Source organism: Mustelus asterias, chromosome 7 (genome assembly GCF_964213995.1).
Source record: "Mustelus asterias chromosome 7, sMusAst1.hap1.1, whole genome shotgun sequence".
Classification (NCBI taxonomy): Eukaryota; Metazoa; Chordata; class Chondrichthyes; order Carcharhiniformes; family Triakidae; genus Mustelus; species Mustelus asterias.
Window position 1 is genome coordinate 46,585,326 of NC_135807.1, and position 25,432 is coordinate 46,610,757.

Genomic DNA, 25,432 nt, shown 5'->3' on the forward strand with positions numbered 1-25,432 from the left:
CATTAAATGCATTTTGCAGCAGTAGCTTTTATGTATTTTTTTGACTGCAGGGATAATTGCAATATGCTTTCTGTGGAGCAGTCTTTTACTGTTGAGTGGTAATAGGTGCAGTTCTTCTGTCAGCATATCTAAGCAAAGCTGAAGGCAAGGAGCTATCTATAGAAATCTCTACTCATCTGTTGCTGATGTTAGTGCCTATCAGTCACCTCTTGTAGTAGCACAATATGCGCTGATATTACCCACGAGTTTATTGCTCACCACCCTAACTTGTTACATTTAAATGGGAGCAAACATAATATTTTTATAGTACTAGATTTTCTTATATTTACACACCATCTCATTCATTTGCCACCAATAAACTATGATGATTCTCCTTTCAGAGCTATAGCTTGTAACCAGACTGGCCATAAATATCATAGACATAATTGTCATTCTGGCAGCTCAATCAGCTGCCTTTTCATTGTTAAATTCCTCTACATCCGCCATTGATGCTTTTCTGCTTGGATGCTTTTTCAGATGTTAACCTTTGATACCTTTAGAATGCACAAGTCTTCAGCCATGCAGCATACATGACCATCTTGCCATAGCCACCTTGCTATAACTTGCCCTATTTTGGCATGGTGGTTCCTTGTCCTTTTAGGCAATTCCCATGAATTAATGTGTTTTTTTATAAAAAATCTAGTGTTAGAAATTTTGAATCGGTATTGATGACCTGAGTAGAAATTCTCATACTAAATCCTCCGTGGGCTCAGCCTTCCTTCAGCCCTACATATTTTGCTTGATTTGCTTTTTGTTTACCTTACCCGCATCTGTTTTTAATGTCCTCTTCGTACAGTCGTGCTAAACAGTAAAAATAGTGAACCGTTTGTTTATAGTAAATTAACTGTAGCAATACCATCTTGTGAAATATATAATGCTGTCCCAAATTGGAGTACACAAGATGATATAAATTGAACAAAGAAAATTACAGCACAGGAACAAGCCCTTCGGCCCTCCAAGCCTGCACCGACCATGCTGCCCGACTTAACCAAAACCCCCTACCCTTCCGGGGCCCATATCCCTCTATTCCCATCCTATTCATGTATTTGTCAAGACACCCCTTGAAAGTCACTACCGTATCCGCTTCCACTACCTCCCCCGGCAACGAGTTCCAGGCATCCACCACTCTCTGTGTAAAAAATCTGCCTCGTACATCTCTTTTAAACCTTGCCCCTCGCACCTTAAACCTATGCCCCCTAGTAATTGACTCTTCCAGCCTGGGAAAAAGCTTCTGACTATCCACTCTGTCCATGCCTCTCATAATCTTGTAGACTTCTATCAGATCTCCCTTCAACCTCCGTCGCTCCAGTGAGAACAAACCAAGTTTCTCCAACCTCTCCTCATAGCTAATGCCCTCCATACCAGGCAACATCCTGGTAAATCTTTTCTGTACCCTCTCCAAAGCCTCCACATCCTTCTGGTAGTGTGGCAACCAGAATTTATATTCCAAGTGTGGCCTAACTAAGATTCTATAAGGCTGCAACATGACTTGCCAATTTTTAAACTCCATACCCCGGTCGATGAAGGCGAGCATGCCGTATGCCTTCTTGACTACCTTCCCCACCTGCATTGCCACTTTCAGTGACCTGTATACCTGTACATCCAGATCCCTTTGCCTATCAATACTCTTAAGGGTTCTGCCATTTACTGTATATTTCCTATCTATATTAGACCTTCCAAAATGCATTACCTCACATTTGTCCAGATTAAACTCCATCTGCCATCTTTCCACCCAAGTCTCCAACTGATCTATATCCAGCTGTATCCTCTGATGGTCCTCATCGCTATCCGCAAATCCACCAACCTTTGTGTCGTCCGCAAACTTACTAATCAATCCAGTTACATTTTCCTCTAAATCATTTATATATATATATATTACAAGCAGCAAAGGTCCCAGCACTGATCCCTGAGGAACACCACTTGTTACAGCCCTCCATTCAGAAATGCACCCTTCCACTGCTACCCTCTGTCTTCTTTGACCGAGTTAGAAGTTTAACAACACCAGGTTAAAGTCCAACAGGTTTATTTGGTAGCAAAAGCCACAAGCTTTCGGAGCCTTAAGCTCCTTCTTCAGGTGAGTGGGAATTCTGTTCACAACAGGGCATATAAAGACACAAACACAATTTACAGAATAATGGTTGGAATGCGAATACTTACAGCTAATCAAGTCTTAAAGGTACAAACAATGTGAGTGGAGAGAGCATTAAGACAGGTTAAAGAGATGTGTATTGTCTCCAGACAGGACAGCCAGAGAGACTCTGCAAGTCCAGGCAAGCTGTGGGGATTACAGATAGTGTGACATGAACCCAATATCCCGGTTGAGGCCGTCCTCATGTGTGCGGAACTTGGCTATCAGTTTCTGCTCAGCGACTCTGCGCCGTCATGTGCCGTGAAGGCCGCCTTGGAGAACGCTTACCCGAATATCAGAGGCCGAATGCCCGTGACTGCTGAAATGCTCCCCAACAGGAAGAGAACAGTCTTGCCTGGTGATTGTCGAGCGGTGTTCATTCATCCGTTGTCGCAGCGTCTGCATGGTTTCCCCAATGTACCATGCCTCGGGACATCCTTTCCTGCTGTGTATCAGGTAGACAACATTGGCCGAGTTGCAAGAGTATGTACCGTGTACCTGGTGGATGGTGTTCTCACGTGAGATGATGGCATCTGTGTCGATGATCCGGCACGTCTTGCAGAGGTTGCTGTGGCAGGGTTGTGTGGTGTCGTGGTCACTGTTCTCCTGAAGGCTGGGTAGTTTGCTGCAGACAATGGTCTGTTTGAGGTTGTGCGGTTGTTTGAAGTCAAGAAGTGGGGGTGTGGGGATGGCCTTGGCGAGATGTTAGTCTTCATCAATGACATGTTGAAGGCTCCGGAGGAGATGCCATAGCTTCTCCGCTTCGGGGAAGTACTGGACGACGGAGGGGACTCTGTCCTATTTGACAAAGTCCCTCATGGTAGGCTAGTGAAAAAGGTTGGATCCCATGGGATAAAGGGGGAGGTGGCTAGATGGGTGGAGAACTGGCTTGGTCATAGAAGACAGAGGGTGGTAGTGGAAGGGTCTTTTTCCGGCTGGAGGCCTGTGACTAGTGGTGTACCGCAGGGCTCTGTATTGGGACCTCTGCTGTTTGTGATTTATATAAATGATCTGGACGAAGGAGTAACTGGGGTGATCAGTAAGTTTGCGGACGACACAAAACTGGCAGGACTTGCAGATAGTGAGGAACATTGTCAGAGGCTACAGAAGGATATAGATAGGCTGGAAATTTGGGCAAGGAAATGGCAGATGGAGTTCAATCCTGATAAATGCGAAGTGATGCATTTTGGTGGGAATAATGTAGGGAGGAGCTACACGATAAATGGAAGAACCATAAAGGGTGTAGAGATGCAGAGGGACCTGGGTGTGCAAGTCCACAGATCTTTGAAGGTGACGTCACAGGTGGAGAAGGTGGTGAAGAAGGCATATGGCATGCTTGCCTTTATAGGACGGGGCATAGAGTATAAAAGTTGGGGTCTGATGTTGCAGATGTATAGAACGTTGGTTCGGCCGCATTTGGAATACTGCGTCCAGTTCTGGTCGCCACACTACCAGAAGGACGTGGAGGCTTTGGAGAGAGTACAGAGGAGGTTTACCAGGATGTTGCCTGGTATGGAGGGGCTTGGTTATGAGGAGAGATTGGGGAAACTGGGGTTGTTCTCCTTGGAAAGACGGAGGATGAGGGGAGACTTAATAGAGGTGTATAAAATTATGAAAGGCATAGATAGGGTGAACGGTGGGAAGCTTTTCCCCGGGTCGGTGGTGACGTTCACGAGGGGTCATAGGTTCAAGGTGAAGGGGGGGAGGTTTAACACAGATATCAGAAGGACATATTTCACACAGAGGGTCGTGGGGGCCTGGAATGTGTTGCCGGGCAAGGTGGTGGAGGCGGACACACTGGGAACGTTTAAGACTTATCTAGACAGCTATATGAACGGAGTGGGAATGGAGGGATACAAAAGAGTGGTCTAGTTTGGACCAGGGAGCGGCGCGGGCTAATTGTTCCTGGTTTCTCGTTTCAAGGCTTCATTCTATGATCATCTTGCTGGTGCCAGTACAGAGTGAGACTGCGGATAGTTGGGAACCTGTCTCGGGGGCAGGGAATTCATATGGTGTTCGTGGAAGTGGAAATGACTAGGGTTGGGAAGCATTTTCCGATCAGGGCCATTGTGATCTCCTGGACTCGTTTCGATCGCCTCAGGGGGTCGGAGAGGAATTTCCCAGATTTTTTTTTCCCCATATTGGCCCTGGGGTTTTTCACTCTGGGTTTTCGCCTCTCCCTGGAGATCACATGGTCTGGAATGGGGGGGTGGGGGTGAGTTAATAGGTTGTAATGAACAAAGCATCGTAGCTGTGAGGGACAGCTCGGTGGATAGGATATTGGTATGTAGATAGGCTGGAAAATTGGGCAGGGATCCTGGATTCAGGATTCAATCCTGGACCGGGGAGCGGCGCGGGCTTGGAGGGCCGAAGGGCCTGTTCCTGTGCTGTTTTGTTCTTTGTTCTTTGTTTGTGTCCCGTGTTTGTCTTCTGAGGAGGTCGGTGTGGTTTTTCGCTCTGGCGTGTCGGAACTGTCGATCGATGAGTCGATCTGTGTTTACCCCCGTCCAACGCCGGCATCTCCACATCATGACTTCTTTGACCGAGCCAGTTTTTATCCACCTTGCCAGCTCACCTCTGATCCCATGCGACTTCACCTTCTGCATCAGTCTGCCATGAGGGACCTTGTCAAAGGCCTTACTGAAGTCCATGTAGACAACATCCACTGCCCTACCCTCATCAATCATCTTCATCACTTCCTCGAAAAACTCGATCAAGTTTGTGAGACACGACCTCCCCTTCACAAAACTATGTTGCCTCTCACTAATATGTCCACTTATTTCCAAGTGGGAATAAATTCTGTCTCGAAGAACCCTCTCCAATAATTTCCCTACCACTGATGTAAGGCTCACTGGCCTGTAATTACCTGGATTATTCTTGCTCCCCTTCTTAAACAAAGGAACAACATTGGCTATTCTCCAATCCTCTGGGACCTCCCCTGTTGCCAGTGAGGATACAAAGATTTCTCTCAAGGCCCCAGCAATTTCCTTCCTTGCCTCTCTCAGTATTCTGGGGAATATCCCATCAGGCACTGGAGACTTGTCTGCCTTAATGTTTCTCAAGAACCCCAATACCTCCTCCTTTTTGATCTCAACATGACTCAAACTATCTACACATCCTTTCCCAGACTCATCATCCACCAAGTCCTTCTCTTTGGTGAATACTGACGCAAAGTACTCATTTAATACCTTGCCCATTTCCTCTGGCTCCACACATAGATTCCCTCCCCTGTCCCTGAGTGGGCCAACCCTCTTCCTGGCTACCCTCTTGCTCTTTATACATGTATAAAAAGTGTTGGGATTTTCCTTAATCCTTCTGGCCAATGCTTTTTCGTGACCTCTTTTAGCCCTTCTTTCTCCTTGCTTAAGTTTCTTTCTACTTTCCTTGTATTCCACACTTGTTTCATGTGTTACCTGCCTCCTAGCTTTGACAAATGCTTCCTTTTCCTCTTTGACTAGGCTCTCAATATCTCTCGTTGTCCAAAGTGGTAATGTCACTGAACTAATAATTCAGAGCCTAGGCTAATAATGTTGTGATGGCATGGATTCAATTCCTACCATGGTAACTGATGGAATTTAAATTCAATTAATCAACGTGGAATTAAAGCTGGTATCAGTAATGGTGACTATGAAACTGTAATCGATTGTCGTAAAGATCCATCTGGTTCACTAAGTCTCTGAGGGAAGGAAATCTGCTGTCCTAGTCTGGTTTGGCCTACATGTGACTCTCAACCACCCTTTGAAATGTTCAAGGGTAATTAGGGTTGGCAACAAATGCTGGCTTTGCCGGTGACGAGCACATCCCGTGAAATAAAATAGAAAAAATGCCCAGTTTACCCCTTACCATTATTTTAAGCTTAGGTAGGCAACCCTGGTTCAGTGTGGAGTATAGAAGAACATGTCAGAAACACATGAGGCATAACCGAAAGGGGTGTGTGGGCCTGGGTAAGATGCTCTTTCGGAGAGTCGGTACAGATCCGATGGGCCAAATGGCCTCCTTCTGCTTGGTCGGAATTGTATGGATTCTATTAGAGATGCCGGCCTTCATCCAATTTGATTTGTTGCACATAATTTTAAGAAATCGCTGAGTTTATTGCCTCCAGCAAAGGTTACGGGCTCTAACAGCATTCAGCTATAATGCTTGTGCTCCAGAACTAGCTGCACCTCTGACCAAGATGTCCGAATGTAGCAATAACATTGACATCTATCTGACAATGTGAAAACATCCTGTCCACAAAATTAATCAAATAGAATTTATCCTTTTAGCCAACCCTCATCTATCAGCCAAGTGATGGACTATGTTGACCACACAGCTATTAAACTGCACTTACTCAGGAGCATGCAGATCATTGTTTGGGCTCCACCCAGGCTTGGTCCCAATCTGGACAAATGAGCTGACTTTCTAATGCTTCTCAACATCTGTTTTACTTCATCCACTGAGGAGCCTTAAAATAGCATCAATTTATTGTTAATGAGATCTACATTTTCCAGTTCTCCTAATTACTCGCCCCTTTCCATTTACCACCACTTCCTTGTGCCTTCCCTCATTCCTTCTATGCCTTCATGTACTCCCCTCAAATCTCCCAATTTCCTCTTTTATTGGAAGTGTGTACTTGTAAGTGGAATAGGCGTCTGGGCTATATCAGGATTCCCGCCGGGCAGTGAACCCGTCACCATTCACCTGGCCCACCCCGCTGGCCCTGACCAGGGTGGGAACCCATTGATTATGCAGAGCTGCCAATTTGAATGTAATTAGTGGGCTTGAAGCCCACTTCAAAGCCCTGCTGCCGTTTTCCCCAGCTCCCCAGCGGGATCTGCACCAGGCGCACTTTGGTGCTGGTCATGAGCATCATGGACTTGGCATGGAAAACCCCAAGGGTGGGGGGTGTCAAGGAGGCATGTGCAGTGCCCATGTACCCCTCTGCCACTCCCAGGCTGCAGAGCGAGGGTCCCTCAATGGTCCTGGGGGTTGGGTGGACTCGGGCGGGGGGCAGGAGTTGACTTCGGCACTCTCCCACTGGATGGCTAGATTGCCCCTTCTACCTCTTTCTAATGCCTGAAGATCACTCTTGGCATGGTGATTTCAGGTATCTCTCTGATCAAAGTCTTCTCACACAATCTGAAAGACTGATTAGTCAGAGGTGTGAACCTGGTGTAGAGTTTCCAGCACACACAAATTGTAATCTATTGCTGAAACTGATAAATAGTGAGCTTTGAATATGACCAATGCGAACCTTATTTTCAAACATGCGATGAAGACTTAGTGAATGTTAACTATTTAGTACTTGGGGTGTTTTTTTTGTACCATTTCATGCCATTACCGACTATTTAAAAAATCATGGCCAAAATCTTACATCCGTTCATGCCGGTGGGATCTTCTGCTCCCGCTGCAGTGAACGGAGATTTGGCTGGGTGCCAAATTCTCCGTCCTTGCTATAGCAGAGCGTGAATGGCCAGTAAGATCGCACCCCATGTGATTACGTTGTTTTTAGAGTAACAAGTTGAATTTCTGGGGGTGCCAATGGACAAAGCGTTTTACATAAAAAATTTGTATCTAAACCCCTGATGAAATGCAATTATTCAGTTTGGTCAAAAACATCAGCTTATTTAAACAATCAGTTACACCTTTAAATTCCACTCAACCTGAGCTACACTTTGTACAATATTTAGATGTTTACAAAGATATCTGATTTTGATAATGTTTTTTTTCACAAAAATGTGACAGTCACATACGAACATCAGTATAAACATACAAATTAGAGGCAGGAGTAGGCCAGTCAGTCCCTTGATCTAATTTTAACCTCAACTTCACATTCCTGCCTACCCCCAATAACCTTTCACCCCCTTGTTTATCAAGAATCTATTTACTTCTGCCTTAAAGACTCTGCCTCAACCACATTTGAGGAAGAGAATTCTAAAGTCCCTCAACCTTCTGAGAGAAAAATACTTTCCTCATCCCTGTCTTAAATTAATTACCCCTTTTAGTGGCCCCTAGTTCTAGATTCTCCCACAAGAGGAATCGTTCTTTCCACATCTACCCTGCCAAGTCCCTAAAATAACTGCTTTTATTAACTTTTGGGGTTTTTGTAAATATGAGGCAAACATTTTTTAAAAACTTGTTAGGAGGGATTGAAACTTGGGGAAAAATATACCCTGTGTATTTTCAAATTTAGCAGAAAATATTTGTTGACTAAGTTCATTCAAAAATTTGTTGTTTCCTGACTACAAGAATTTCTGTTTAATAAACGTATTGTAATATTTTTATGCATGATGCAACTATGCACTAAAATAAGTTACAGAATAATGTGTTCCCGTTGTCTAATTGAGCATCGCTTTTGAGTTTTTGAAAATTGTTTCCAATACCTATTGGTAATGTTCCAGAATGCTGACTGCACAGTGATTTTCACATCAACCGAGATTGATTACATTGCATTATTGGACAGTCGGGTATTTTGACAATTCAGACAACTGTATGAGCTTGTTGAATATGCTAAAACAAGTTCTCTCTGTATGCTGATGAATGCCTCATTCATGCCTTTGTTTAAGACTTAACTATTCTAACACACTCCTTGCTGGTTTCCCGTGTTCTATCTGTTGTAAACTTGAGATCATCTCAAATTGCTGCCTGTTACTCAGACCAAGACCTTCCTGCCGACCAAATTCAACAGATCATACTTTGCCACTTCCACTGTGATACCACCACACGCACGTCTTCCCCGCCCTTTTCAGTTTTCCGTTCCGCTTTCAGAGCTCTTTGGATAAACACGCAAGGTCCCTTTGTTCCACAGAACTTCATAGTGTCCTACCATTCAGTGAATACTTTCTTGTCAAATTACTCCTTCCAGCATATCACCTCACACTTTTCAGAGTTAAATTCTTTCTGTCAATATCTTCTTGTAGCCCAAGACATTTTGCCACACTGTTAACCACCCATCCAATCTTTGTCATCCGCAAACTTACTAATCCTACCCCCCACATAGTCATCAATGTCATTTATATAAATGATGAATAATAGGGGGCCCCAACACAAATCCCTGTGGTACGCCACTGGACATTGGCTTCCAGTCACTAAAGCAGCCTTCTGTCATCACCCTCTGTCTCCTACAATAGAGCCAATTTTGTATCTACTTTATCAACTTACCCTGCATTCCATGTGCACTTACCTTCTTTACAATTCTCCCATGTGGGACCTTGTCAAAGGCTTTGCTGAAATCTATATAAATTACATCGACTGCACTGCTCTTGCCTACACACCTGGTCACCTCCTCACAAAAATTCAGTCAAATTTATTAGGCATGACCTCCCTCTGACGAAGTTATGCTAACTATCCCTAATCAAGCTTTGCCTCTCCAAGTGGAGATAGGTGCTCTCCTTCAGAAGTTTCTCGAATAGTTTCCCTAGCACTGACATGAGATTCACTTGTCTGTAGTTCCCTGGTTTATCTCTACAACCCTTCTTAAATAGCAGAACCACATTATCTGTTTTCCAATCATCTGGCACGTCCCCTGTGGCCAGAGAGGAATTGAAAATTTGGGTCAAAGCCCCTGCAATCTCCTCCCTTGCCTCCCATAGCAGCCTAAATTGAATTGCATTTCATCTTCTAGCATCAACTTCAAAATGTATCTGAAACTATGCACAGTTATGAAAATAAACTCAGAAGATTTTGTGCAACTAACTTTTGTCTCATCTATATCAAAAAATGGAGGCTTGTCTCCAAATGACACCATGGGAGCAAGGTAGGGGAGTGGGACAAGGCAAGATACTCTTGCAGAAAGTCTGCACAGATGACACAAGAGGCTAAATAGCCACCTTCTGTACTGTAAACATTCAAATAATTCTATTGCCTATTTGCTTTGTGTATCCTCACCATCCAATGCCTCAAAACACTCCTTCCAGGTGAAAGTGTAATTTGTCTACTCCTTTCAAATCATTTAGCATTTGCTGCTCACAATGCTGTCTGCTCCACATGGGATTATCAAAAGAAGTTTGTGGGACCAGTTTGCAATCAATTCCGTTCAGTGTGCAAGCGTGACCCAGAGCTTTAATTCTTTTTAATTTTATTTCTTCTCGTTGCTCCCATTCTGATCTCAGTTCTCAGCCTCCTGTAGTGTTCCAATTAAGCACGATGCAAGAAACTCCCTTTTCGATTAGGTACTTTACAGCCTTCCAATTGCTGAACATTGAGCCTCCCTGGAGGCACGTTTTACTACTTGGTGCATTTGCTCCTTCCTTCCTTTGGACTTTCACTACCAGCCCTTTTGTCATTTACTCTCTTCTGTTTTCCACCTTACCACAACGTATGGGGAAAAGGCAGGGGAATGGTACTAAGTCATGATCCTCTTTGGAGAGCTGGTGCAGACACGATGGGCCAAACGACCTCCTTCCGTGCCATAACAATTCTGTAATTCAGTTCTACATTTTAGTTCTTTTTCCATCCTCCCCCCAGTGGTTAGCACTGCTGCCTCACAGCACCAGGGACTCTAGTTCGATTCCCGGCTTGGGTCACTGTGCGGAGTTTGCACGTTCTCCCCGTGTGTTTCCTCCAGGTGCTCCGGTTTCTCCCCACCGTCCGAAAGACGTGCTGGTTAGGTATGTTGGCCATGCTAAATTCTCCCTCCGTTTACCCAAATAAGAGCCAGAGTGTCGTGACTAGGGGATTTTCACAATAACTTCTACTTGTGACACTAATAAATAAACTTTAAATCTTGCCTAACACCAATTTCATCTCTAATTTTTCCTACTTCTGATGAATGGAGTTTTGATCAGAAATGTTAACACTGTTTCACCACTCTCTATAGATGCTGCCTGACCGGTTGAGTGTTTCTCGCATATTTTGTTTGTATTCAGCATCATGTTATGTTCCTAAAATAAATATGAAGCTTGTTTAGAGATAACTGATGATACCATTGTGGTTGTGTTGTACTTACAACACCATCACGGGCAATGCTTTTGTTCTTCGAGCTGTTACAACACTGATGTGTCAACAGAGGCAAGCTCCTCTATTTCTCAAAACAAAATCCTTTATGTGTGACTTAAGGTTATGCTTGCTGGTTGATGGCATGTCAATTAGTATGCAACTATACTGACAATGCAGGGGAGTGTAATTGGACACCATATTCTGCATGGAATAACTTCTGTACATGTGCAGGCACAACCCCCTGAGGAGATTAACTGTATCCCTGTGTGCATGTTGGTTCTAACTGTCTATTTAGCTCAGTGGCAGCTCTCTTGCCTTTTGAGTCAGATGGTCGTGGGTTTGAATCACTTTCCAGAACCTAAATATGTAGTCAAAGCTGGCAACCATCTCTGGCCCTTACCCCACCCCATCCCTCCTGATTCACTGACGCAATCCAGTTCAAGTACCCAGTCCTACCTAAAGGGTGTGGTCACAGCAGCTCCATTATGAGCATTATAAAAGGTAATCAATTAATTTCCCCACAAGCAGGAAGTAGTCTGAAGTTGGGAGTGGTAGGGATCAGAGGCTGATGGTGTTAGCGGTGTTAAGAATGAAACATTTGGCAATGACTACTTGCATTGGGACACATGTTCAATAAGAAGTCTCACAACACCAGGTTAAAGTCCAATAGGTTTATTTGGCAGCACAAGCTTTTCGGAGTCTCGCTCCTTCAGGTGAGCGAGGAGTTGTGTTCACAAACGGAGCATATACAGACACAAACTCGATTTACAAGATAATCGCATTCCAACCATTATCTTGTAAATTGAGTTTGTGTCTGTATATGCCCTGTTTATGAATACAGCTCCTCACTCACCTGAAGAAGGAGCGAGACTCCGAAAGCTTGTGCTGCCAAATAAACCTATTGGACTTTAACCTGGTGTTGTGAGACTTCTTACTGTGCTAGTCCAAAGTCGGCATCTCCACATCATGGTTACACATGTTCAAGCCAGACCGCACGTGAGTGAGTTGGAGCTCACTATCTGGACATGATGATGCACTGTGGATTGATTTTGCTGCCATTCTTGTAAGCTTTGTCCTCGGCTGTGGTTGAATTTTTCCTACCGAGTCCATTAGTAGCTGTTCAGGAACGACCTGCCCCAGTATGAAATCCAAGTATCAAAAAGTTCAGAGAGAAGGGTGTGGACAGCCTGATAATGGGGGACATAGAAAATTGAAAAACAAATGTAAATTTGATTGGGGATAGCCAACCCAGTCTTTAGAGTGGAGAGATGGTTATTTTTCACTTAGGTGCTAAATACTGAATGAACTGTCAAAATTCTAAACCTTAGATTGCAGAAACAAGATAATTACAAGAAACCCAGGCTTTTTAATTTAAATTTGTTTACATTTGTTCAAACAGGATCACAATATACACCCTTAAAAATTGTATGTGCGTCCTAACAGACGCAGACCAATTCCAAAAGTGGCTTAATGAACCATTTATTTCTGATTGACAACTGAATTTAGCAATGAAACACCTCCCTGTAGCAAAATACAAGCAATTTGTCAGGGTAGTCAGGAGCTTTTCAGCCCAGTGCAGGGTAAAACTATTAAATGTAGCAAAAAAAAAGCCTGCCATTAACAGATCTTTGTTTTATGCTAATATCAACTAATGCAGATTTGCACCTCATTAGCAACCGTTCCGAACTAGTTGAGTCTGTACAAAGGATATAATTCCTTTGGGTAATTCTGTGTGGTGCGAAAACAGTCCTCGGTGTAATGCACATTACATTGATGCAGGGCAGAATTAAATTTTTAATGCATAACTGCAAATTTAGAGTTAGAGTCAAATTAATTAGTGCATTGAAGAAAGATGAATTAGCCTACTTTCTATTTTTAATACAGCAGTGCTGGTTTGTATATGATATCATGCTAGATTTCCCAACCGTTGATTGTTCCAAACTCTCCCAGAATTAAAAATTAATCTCTCCAGGAAAAAAAATTGTATGGATATTCGCAAATTGTGTATCGTCTCCTTTGAACAATTTGTTTGCTAATTATCGGTCATGATTGGTGGTGGGGAAGATTGTTGACTGGGTGAGGCGATTGGAGGCTTGGGATCATGTGATGCAACCTCCAGGGATACTTCCAACCATAGCTGATAACTACACCATGCCCCTAGACATTCATACATTAGCCTTTGGATCACTGTTCCTTTCTATGCGTTAAGTTTCCAGTGTAGTTCACTAAACATGGATGCAGATTATAACCGGAGTGACTGTTCAATTAAGGTTTGCGGTGGAAAGAATAACAGCTGTCTAATTTGAGCGTATGATGGAGATGCACCAAGTAATATATAGAGAGTGTCATTGAAGCTGAGTGGAAAAGAGATGACAGCTGTGGCAATGGAATATTCTATAACCCAAATCCATAGGCACAAACAATCAACAAGTTCTTGCAGTTGTTTAATATTCACTGAACCCAAGACTGAATGAAAGTGAAGCTAAAATTAGAGCAGCCCTGATCAGATCCAGCTGCAATAGAATGATTCAGAATTCATGGTTGTATCAACAACAATTACAAGCTTTTATTTGCTTTAAGCTAAACTACTGACCAATGGGGCATCAACACAAACACCCAATTTGTTTTTTTATTGGTTTATGGGATGTGAGCGTCACTGCCAGGATACGAGCCAGCTCACTGAAAAAGTAACTCATTCAGAACCACTCCCTGCCCTTTTTCCCCATAGCCCTGCAAATGTTTTATCTCCAGTTGTGTATCCAATGCCCTTTTGAAAGCCACTGTTGAATCTGCCTCCACCCCACACACTCAGTGCATTCTAAATTCCACTGGCTGCATTGGAAAGAGTTTCTCTTCATCTCACTATTGGTTCTTTTGCCGATCAATGTCCTCTGGTTCTTAACCCTTTCATGCATGGGAACAGTTTCTCTCTATTGACCATCCTCCTGATTTGGGACACTTCTATCACATAAGAACATAAGAAATAGGAGCAGGAGTAGGCCATCTAGTCCCTCGAGCCTGCCCCGCCATTCAATAAGATCATGGCTGATCTGACGTGGATCAGTACCACTTACCCGCCTGATCCCCATAACCCTTAATTCCCTTACCGATCAGGAATCCATCCATCCGCGCTTTAAACATATTCAGCGAGGTAGCCTCCACCACCTCAGTGGGCAGAGAATTCCAGAGATTCACCACCCTCTGGGAGAAGAAGTTCCTCCTCAACTCTGTCTTAAACCGACCCCCCTTTATTTTGAGGCTGTGTCCTCTAGTTTTAACTTCCTTACATCTCCTCTCAGGCTTTGTTTCTCTAAAGAAAACAACCCAGATTCTCTAATTGATCCACACAACTGATCAATTGATCCTCCGTTTGATGCAACACTCGATTGCTTCCCAAACTAATGTTTAATTTTATGCTCCTGCAGATTACAGATTTATCTCTTCCAAACTACCTTGTTGCATCTTCAGTCGGATTGCTTCCCACGCAGCTTTTGAATTCTTACCTGGGAACAACGCTGCGCACAATGGAAGATGTTATTGCTGAACAGAGTGTCAGTGGATATTTAATATTCAGTCTGCAGGTAAAGTGTATCGCTTGTATTAAATATTGTCTTCAAGAGCAGTGAAAATTCATTTGGCATATGATGACAGAATCATAAAATCCCTACAGTGCAGAAGGAGGCCATTTGGCCCATCGAGTCTGCACCGACCACAATACCACCCAGGCCCTATCCCCACAACCCCACATATTTACCCGGCTAATCCCCCTACACTAAGGGGCAATTTAGCATGGCCAATCAACCTAACCTTTGGAGTGTGGGAGGAAACCGGAGCATCTGGAGGAAACCCACGCAGACACGGATAGAACATGCAGACTCCGCACAGACAGTGACCTAAGGCCGTAATTGAACCCGGGTCTCTGGCGCTGTGAGGCAGCAGTGCTAACCATTGTGCCACCATGTCACCCATAAGGAGGTCAATGAAAAATAATTGTTGCCTTGCATAAGTGTAAGTGCACGTAGTCCGTATTATATACACAAATTAGTATGGAACATTTTTTTTTCTTCATTCGTGGGACATGGGCATCGCTGGCTGGCCAGCATTTATGCCCATCCCTAGTTGCCCATGGAGGGCAGTTGAGAGTCAACCACATTGCTGTGGCTCTGAAGTCGCATATAGGCCAGATCAGTCAAGGACGGCAGATATCCTTCTCTAAAGGACACTATGAATCAGGTGGGTTTTACTTGCAATCAACAATGGTTTCACGGTCATCAGTAGATTCTTAATTCCAGATTTTTAAAAATTGAATTCAAATTCCACCATGGCGGGATTTGAACCCAGGTCCCCAGAACATTAGCTGACTTTCTTGATTAGTAGTCTGGCGATAATACCACTAGGCCATTGTCTAGGGGATTTTCACAGTAACTTCATTACAGTATGGATGTAAGCCTACTGTGACTAATAAATAAACTTTACTTTACTTTTACCCTACATTATTATGGCCCACTAATTTAAGAACTCCTGTATTAGTAAAGAGCTTAATCATTGATCTGATTGTCCCAGATTTCAGCCCTTTGTTTTTCTATCCTTGCTTTTACATTTTGATACTTTTGTCTTCTGACTTTCAGATTACCAGCCTTTTCTTGTCCTGAAGATCAATTTCACCTTCTGTTATATTTTGACAAAACATTACAGCACACCCAAATTGACAGAAACATCTTAAAAATAAAAAGTTAATGGTTGCTTTTTTTCTACATTAGTGGTGCTATATAATTGCAAGATGTACTCCAGCTATGAGTTCTGTTCATCATTTTGTGTGTCTTCCAACTTTGAACGGAAACTCGCAAATGCTTGTGGTATTTTAGTCTATAAGTGTGTTGTGCAGTAAATCATTTTGCATAGAGGGTGAACACAGAACAAGTGCTTTTGGTCTATTGCCTCTGCTAGTCTTTGTAAAAACATATATTTCAGTTGCTCTGCCTTCTTCTGCTTTAAGTATTTTCTATCTTCTTCAAATGATGCAATGGTCACTGCCTTGCCTGCTCCTGGTGGCAAGGCATTCTATTTTCCAAAACTCATCCAGGAGAAGATTAGAAGCTTCTGTTATTGATCATTTTAATATGTTGACTGTCATTGACCCCCTAACCAAAGATTCCCTGTTTACCCTTTCAAAACCCTTTTATATTTTTTTGAGCCAGGTATTAAGTCTTTTTAAAAATCTGATCAAGTCCTTGTATCTTGTCTTTCTTATAACTTTCCTATAAAGAACAAAGAAAATGACAGCACATGAATAAGCTCTTCGGCCCTCCAAGCCTGCACCAACCATGCTGCCCAACTTAACTAAAACCCCCTACCCTTCTGGGGGCCATATCCTTCTATTCCCATTCTATTTATGTATTTGTCAAGACGCCCCTTAAAAGTCACTACCGTATCCGCTTCCGCTACCTCCCCCAGCAGCGAGTTCCAGGCACCCACCATCCTCTGTGTCAAAAATCTTCCTCGTACATCTCCTTTAAACCTTGCTCCTCGCATCTTAAACCTGTGTCGCCTTGTAATTGACTCAATCAAGTTAGTGAGACATGACCTCCCCTTCACAAAACCATGTTGCCTCTCACTAATACGTCCCCTTATTTCCAAGTGGGAATAAATCCTGTCTCGAAGAATCCTCTCCAATAATTTCCCTACCACTGATGTAAGGCTCACCGGCCTGAAATTACCTGGATTATTCTTGCTCCCCTTCTTAAACAAAGGAACAACATTGGCTATTCTCCAATCCTCTGGGATCTCCTCTGTACAGTAAGAAGTCTCACAACACCAGGTTAAAGTCCAACAGGTTTATTTGGTAGCAAATACCATAAGCTTTCGGAGCAGAGCTCCTTCGTCAGATGGAGTGGATATCTGTTCTCAAACAGGGCACAGACACAGAAATCAAATTACAGAATACTGATTAGAATGCAAATCTCTACAGCCAGCCAGGTCTTAAATGTACAGACAATGTCTTCTTACATGCGGCACTGCAGCAGAGTTAATGCTGTGGCCAGAATAGTTGTAATGGTAAACCTCCAGGGCTTTAATGGTTCTTATCAAGGACAACTGCCTCAAACATATCTAAGGAGGACGATATAGATATATATGGAGATAGAAGAAGATGCAGTCTAAAAAGTAAATTTCGAGGAGGTTTTTGAGGATGTGACAGATATGTTTCATACACAATAATCAGCCCCCCCTTCCCATTGCACACGCGCACACACAAATCGGTACTTAATGCTAAATTTGTGTTCTAATGTTAACGATCACAGTATGTACATATTTATCTAGTTCACACTTGTGGTTAGGCATTCTACCACTATTCTGAAGTCCACAAATGTTTTGTCCTGGGCATCCCAGACTAGAGAGGTTGCAGTGTATTAAATGATCTATACGGAGAACAAAATTCGATACACCATTTAAAACCTTCTTGTAATGTAATTGGCACCTAAATAACTCTAGCTCTTTCCTTTCCTATCTATCAACCAACATTCTATCCAAACTGCTACATTTCTGTTTCTACCATACGCCTAACTTCTTTCCACTTAACCAAGTTTCTGAGGAGGAACCTAATCAAATATATTTGAAGATCCAAAAGCATCACATCTATTTAAATCAATTTATTTATTGTGAGTTCTGTAAAAATAGAGTTGCCTTAAATTTACCAATCCGTGACTTGTGTTTATCATTCAATTTGGCAGTCTTTGATTAATCTCTTATTCTAGATAATCCTAACTAAAAAACACAAGAAATAACAGCAGGAAAAGATCATACAGCCCCTTGGATGCCCTGCCATTCAACACAGCTGATGGGTTTAATTGCGCTTTTGCACACACTCCCATATCCCTTGATTCCCTGACAAACCAAAAAGATGTCTATCTCAGCTTATATATAGTAAACAATGGCGCATCCACAACCCTCTGTAGTAGAGAATTTTTAAAATGTGCAACCCTGTAAGTGAAGAAATTTCTTCTAATCTCAGTTGCAAATGATTGTCTCCTTATCCTTTTGATTTGATTTATTATTGCCACATGTATTGGGATAGAGTGAAAAGTATTATACAAACAAAACATTGTTCATAGAGTACATAGGGGAGAAGGAAAGGAGAGGATGCAGACTGCACCTGTGTTCAGGATTTCCCAGCCTTGATTTTCATGAAGTCGGGCCTTCTCTGGAGTCCTTTAAAAATGGTAGTTGGATCTGGTTGTGGTATTTGCCCCCCTCTCCCCCACCCATTCCCATTTCTGGCAACTTTTCATCCTCAATTGTAGCATGTTTCATTGACAACTGGTCTTGTCTAAGTGTATAGTCAATTCAACTGTCCAATCAAATTCTTAGCTGCTCTTCAGGAATAGGCCATTAAGAACTTCTGCCTGTTCTGCCATTTGATAAGATCTTGACTGATCTCACTGTGATCTCAACACCATTTTACTGCCTGCTATCAATGATCCTTGAATCCTTGCCTATCTAACTCCGCTTTGAATATATTCATTAACCTCGCCTCCAGTGTTTTCTGGGGAAAAGAATTCCGCAGACTAATGACTCAGAGGAAAAATATTCTCATCTTGGTCTCAAAAGGGAGAATTCTTATTCTTAAACTTTATTCCCTAGCTCCAGACTTCCCTCTCCCAAAAGAGGGTGAGATTATCTTTCTGTGACGACCCAGCACGATTTCACTATATAAGTGACACTTTAAAGAATAGATTATTGATTCAAGATTATTCCTGACCTATTCTACTTAATGCCTAAGCCTGTATATTTAAAGGATTCCAAAGTCTGAGTTCCAGACTTCAATTCCCTTTTAATCATAATATTTATAATGTACATAATAAATTTCTCAAATTCCACAGAACCTCCCCATAGAAAATCATCAACATGCATCATATAGATGCCTTAGAGTTTCCTTTTGTGGTACCAGGGTAACATTGCTGGATCTGCTTTCAGTAGTGTACAGCATACTTTCAGCAAGACATTCCCAACCGAGAACATTGTGCTTGGAGCCTGATGATTATCATTTGAGGTAAACCCTGTAAAGGCAATGCTTCTCCAGTATTTTTTCGATTTACCTCATAGTTTTCATCAAACCAATCTTGGTGCTTATTCCCACCAGTGTTTTTTGACACTTGTTATTCCTCATCACTACCCACACTGATTATAATTCTTGATCTTCTGAGCTTTTATTATTGTCCTTCGGGCTACTCTTTTTTTTTCCATTTTGACTTTGCGAAATGTGATGTATCCTGGATTATTTATATCTCAAACCTTGGCAATAGCGGTTAAATTGAGACTATCTGTCTCTGTTGCTACCACTCCTTATCCATCTTATTGCAATTGCTTCTCACATTCAGATAAAAGGCTTTTTTTTAAACTACTATTTGCTGATACACTATTACTATTAGGCACCATTACCATTATTACTCTCCCTATTCCTGTCCCACTCTGTTTTTGCCCAAACTGCTACACTGCTCAGTTACCTCAATTTTGTTCTTTGGACTTCTGCATTTCCCTTCACCTGAATCCTCCCAGCCTCCCTATCCACAGTCACATTCTAAGTGGAGCCCATCCCAATGGAATAGCTTCCCCTTTCCTGAATAATGGTGCCGAACCAAAACTACTACTTCCTACATCACACTTTGAATCATGTGTTTAATTCTTGAGTCTGCTTTATTCTATGCTCATTGGTCCTTGGCTTGGATAACAATCCAGAGATTATTACTTTTAAGGTGTTATGTTTTAATTTGTAATGTTTTTATGATTCTAACTCATGAATTGTATCTTTGTGAATTTCAAGAGTTTGCGTTTAACTCTTATTAGACCGGTTGGTCTATGGTTCCCTAGTTTTTTTCAAGAAGGAAGGAAAGAATAAAGCTTTTGCTTGAGCACTATTCAAGATCCTTGGCATAATTTCCACATTTAACAGGGTTGGAACTCTGGAGTTCCTTTTAACTTGCTCGTATGCATGCAGCTAGAGATTGATCACCGGGACTTCGAATTCCCATTATCTCTAACAATTATTTCATATCCTCCTCCAGAAATTTACAGCTCACTCCATGATCATTTGTTGAAAACTAATGAGAAATAATTAAAAGCTTAAACATATACCTTTTATGTCTGGATAAAAGCAAATTACTGCAGATGCTGGAATCTGAAACTAAAAGAGAAAATGCTGGAGAATCTCAGCAGGTCTGGCAGCATCTGTAAGGAAAGAAAAGAGCTGACATTGAGTCCAAATGACCCTTTCGTTACCTTTGACAAAGGGTCATCTGGACTCGAAATGTCAGCTCTTTTCTCTCCTTGCAGATGCTGCCAGACCTGCTGAGATTTTCCATCTTTTATGTCTGATTAGTTATTCTCTCTCCAGTTCTTTCACTGCTTTATACACATAAAAGATGGCTTCTTGGTATGTACTGACCTTTATATTAATTTCCATTTTTAGCTCTTGTTTTTCTCTTCCTGCCAGGTAATCTCTTAGTTCACCTCATTCATAAGACCTAACTTACTTACTCCAGTCCCATTATACTGTTGAATTATCATCTCGTTTTCTGACTGACATGTTAATTGACATTAGTATTTCTCACTCTGCAGGCATTGCCTCCCTGGCTTCTAAAACTGCTGCAATCAACTTCTCTTTTTCCCTCCTCCCCAAACAAATTCAGCCCTTTGATGCAACCTTTTTGGAGCCTCCCATCTCCAACCTCTAGTTGCTGTGAAAAGCTCTTGTTCATGTGCCCCCTTCCCTAATGCATGCCCATCTCCCTCCCCACCCACATCTCAGTCTAAACTAGACTGGTTGCAATTTTAGTATCCGATTTGGCCCCAACTTGAACTTTCCTATCTTCTTCATTACTAAGACTGCTTGATTTCCCCTATGTAAAACGATCCACCTTCACCCATACCTCAGCTTATCAATTGTTTATGCCCTCATCTACGCCTTTGTCACCTCCATGCTCTCTAAGGCAGTCTCCATCCTTTCTGCCCATATTCGGATAAAGTTCCATTTGCCCATTATTCTGTCCTTGCTGATCCACATTGGACTATTGCATTCCTCCCTGTGCTGCACTAAAATTAAAAGTTCTCATATTTGTCTTTAAATGAGCTCACTTCTCCAGGCCAAAACCTTCAAAAATTCCAGTCTCAAGTGCATTCTCCACGTCTCTTTGGATCACCATTTCTGGCTCTGCCTGAAATCACTAAGGCTGGGTACTCTGGAATTCCGTCTGTAAACTCTTCCACCAATTATCTCCCTTTTTCTTTCAAGACTCCCTTTTTAATATATTTTTGACAAGTAACTCGAAATATTTTTCTATGTTGGAGGTTGGGTGTAAATGCAAGCTGTTGGTTGTCGGGATTGAGTCTGCAAGTTTGCAGGGTTCTAACAATGTTATTATATTCTGGATGTGCTTCTGACAATTGTGTGTGAAGTTCAGACCTCAATTTGTATATTTAATTTGTGTATTCTCTGAATTTCCATATCATTATGCTGCAATTATATTCTCTGCTTTCTTTTGGTTACAGATCTGTATCAGCGTTGGATTGATGTTCTATGTCGTGCATAGGGCTCATACTGAATTGGATGCTGCCATTTTGGCTTGCCAGATGGAGCTGAAAACTTCACTTATTCATGATGGTCATCCAAATGGACCCAGCATGACATTCTGCAATAAGAGGACTTCAGTGACAAGTGGTGGAATTAATATTGTATGAATCAAATGATTACATAGATTGTGGGAACTTTAAACGCACCAGCCAGTACTAACACTAAAGGTGAATGACTCATTGGGCATCAGTACGTTATGGCTTTGCACAACTGCCTTAATGGTGAACAAGTTAGTGGTATGGTACTGGGAGCTGAACTAGAAAGGTAATCACAATCCGTATCGTCCAGGAATTGCTGGTGAAAACGAAAGCAAGTTGGAAGGTGACCTTCAGTAACTGAATTCCACAGGCTGTGGTTGAATCGTGTCTTTTCCGTTGTGGAAGAATGCACTGGAAGGGCAAGGTTGGCCCTCCTTTCCTTCACATTGACCTTGTAAATTGGTTTACAATCAAAATTGTACAGAGTGATATATATTTGGTAGCATCTGTATTTTAAAATCTAGTATATGTGGCAATATGGTGTATCTAGTAAGACCATTTCTATTTGTGTGAATGAACAGCCTAATGTCAAATGAGCAGGCAAGAAAACGAACCAAAAGTCCTCCCACCTGTGGAGAGTGCAGTGGAGCATTACAAGCTACATAGTTCAGGCAATGGAATTTTGCACGTTACCAAACAATCCAAGTACCTCTTCTAATCTGATTGAAGTCCCCTTTAAAGCATTAAATAATACAATGGTTTTGCTGATCAGTCAAACAAACACTCAGTTTATATTTTTGTCTTGCATTGTAACCTTTAATTAAGTGAGTAGGAGTAGCACAGATGATCCTGTGACTACTTGTAATATGCACTTTAGTTATTTGGTTTTAAACTCAATGGTACCATTTATAGAATAAAAGATGATACCATGGTGTCTCGAATACAATATGTCTCCATTGTCATTGAGCTATTGAAGCTGTCTGCTTTAATTGAAATAAGTAAAATATAGGATTGAAAAGAACATTTCCTAAATTTATTTTGCACACTAAAATTAACATGTTAAAACTGAAGACATTTATGGTCTTAAGGATCAGTCTGAACCAAGGATCAATAAAATACTTATCAAAATATGAAAGTATAAATATCACAAGGTGATATATATTTTCTCAACCCATTCCCATCTGTGGTTTCAAAATACCAAGGGCAAGGTGTGTCTGACAAAGACGCAAAACGATGGCTCTATTCTCTCTCCACAGATGCTGTCAGACCTGCTGAGTTTTTCCAGCCAACATCCCCATGCTCTCTGTGTGAAGGTTATATCAGCCAGGGCTGTTCCGTTTGTTAAAAGTGCTGGTGCATTAATGTCGAAAACAATCTGTGGAAGAATGTTCATTTCTACAAGGACATTGAGGTTATGTTGTCCTGCATTTCAAAACTTAATTTAAATAACATATTAAAAAAATACTTAAGCAATTAAATGCAGTGAAATAAACAAAATGCTGGAAGTGTATAGCCAGTCTATTTGAGCGATCAATCAATCCATTTCGATCAAATAGGATTCTCTCTTCAGACAGATACACATATACTGGAAATGTTGCATGACAAGTACATTTTAAATTCATAGGCAGCAAGTACATTGATCCATGTTGCTTGAACATCCCACATGTTTGATAAAATACTTTGGTTCTGTATATATTGAGCATCAGTTAGTTAATGCACTATGGCTTAACTGCCTTTAATGCAGCATGTTTATACTGAATGTGCTGTTCTGTAGCACAATAAATCTCAAAGATGTGTTGCATGTTTTCTGAGCCATTACTTTAAATTCTCAATGTAGTGATTTTTTTTTTTGCTGTTCTGACATATTTCTATATGTTAAGCTCTCTTTGCCTTGATGGTAATCTGATAACTATTTTACATACAGCTCATGAGGTTATTTTTATATGATGTAGCACATTTAAAAGACACCCATTTGTATTCCTTTTATTTTTCATAACTTGGAGTTGACAGACATGCACTTCTAGCCAATACCAAATGAGCATGAATTGTTTCCTTTTTATTTGTTGTGTATAATATGTTTTAATTATGTGGCCTATATACCATTCAGACTTATTCCAAATCTTGTCAGGACCATTTGTATCAATTGGGCAGTGCTATTAAGGCTGAAATAATGAAATGTAGTGAAGAATATATTTGGAACTAATTGGGATCCAGTAGGAATGGACATACAGAGCTTATTACAGTTCTTTGTTTTGAAAACACTTGTAGCGAGAAAAGATTTGTTTATGCTTAAATTTTGTATGTTGTGGCAGTAGACGTATAGCTAATTATGGAAACTTGCAAGACATTTACCATATATTTTTCTGAAACATCAATTATGCTCATCTAAACTGACTGTTTTGCAGAGGAATCAAACATTTCAATGCAAAGATCCCTTCTTTAAAGAATAAGATTTAGTTCTAATGAATTTGAAAAAAAGCACTGTAAAAAACTTTACTTTTTGACTTATTTCCTGTTTGTCCATGAATTTCAGTGAGGAAGCATGAATTGTTTTGGGGTATTATCGCTAGATTATTAATCCAGAAACGTAGCTAATGTTCTGTGGTCCCGGGTTCAAATCCCACCACAGCAGGTGGTGGAATTTGAATTCAGGGGAAAAAATCTGGAATTAAGAATCTATTAATAACCAAGAAACCATTGTCGGAAAAACCCATCTGGTTCACCAGTGCCCTTTTTAGGGAAGGAAACCTGCCGTTCCTATCTGGTCTGGCCTACATGTGACTCCAGAGCCACAGCAATGTGGTTGACTCTCAACCGCCCTCGGGCAACTAGGGATGGGCAAAAATGTCCCACCAATGGAAAAAAAAACGTACAACTGATTTTACAAACTGAAAACGGGTATGGAGCAGATACAACTTTAATTTGAACTTGGGACTTTGATAATGCTATTTTTATTATAAATTACAAAAGTGAATTACAGCTGTAACTTTGCTCCCTTCTATAAGTAAAAGTGATGTGGAAGATTAACCAACTTATTCTGCTTTTTGTTTGCAAATACACAAGTGACTATTTTGTTTAGTGTCTGTAAATTGAATTGCCCTTTATATTTCTTGGAAAGTAGTGGAAGATTTTATAAAATTTGGATTCTGCTTGAATTGTCAATGATATTTCCACATGATGGCACTTGGCAATAATATGTATGTATTTCAATGGCACATTATACATAGTGTGCAGGAGATTCAAGCAATCGGCTGCAGACAATTCCATGATAAATCTGCAGAAATATCGTGGTCAAATGTTGTGTGTGAATATCATGCATCAAGACTAGGATCTGCATAAAGTGTGTCCATATTGACAGCCATTGGCATTATGGAACCTCTAGAATAAAATGCCTGTGTGGAATTGAAAGGAATATATGTTCTAATGAAGTGATTACAATGCTATAATTTAATTTTGGTTCAGATGACTGCTGGAAACGACCTTAACCGATGTGGTTTGTCATTTGACTGGCTGGATTAGATCACTCTTGTCACTCAGTCAGTGTCTGGTATTTTGTGCAGAAACAGCTGATGGGTTCTATACTCGGTACAATTTATACCATTGTTTACTATAAAGTGCATTTTCTTAATTGTCTTGACGTCAGATGAAAAATTGAATATTTAATTTAATGTGCAAATCTGTTTTAATAAATTGACTTCTTAAAGTGAACTGGCAGTTCTTCATCTGCTTCTGCTTTTCATCACCATA

The 25,432-nt window shown here is 41.4% G+C and overlaps 1 protein-coding gene across 1 annotated transcript in view; it reads left to right on the top strand.

Moving 5' to 3' along the window:
• The window catches only part of tmem64 (transmembrane protein 64), a 41,941-nt gene extending 16,550 nt beyond the window's left edge, over positions 1 to 25,391 (top strand). The window contains exons 2-3 of the mRNA XM_078216009.1: positions 14,509 to 14,664; positions 21,626 to 25,391. Coding sequence (XP_078072135.1) covers positions 14,509 to 14,664; positions 21,626 to 21,814 — 345 coding nt within the window. The 3' untranslated portion in view covers positions 21,815 to 25,391. The remainder of the gene's footprint in view (positions 1 to 14,508; positions 14,665 to 21,625) is intronic.
• The last annotated feature ends 41 nt before the right edge of the window (positions 25,392 to 25,432 follow it).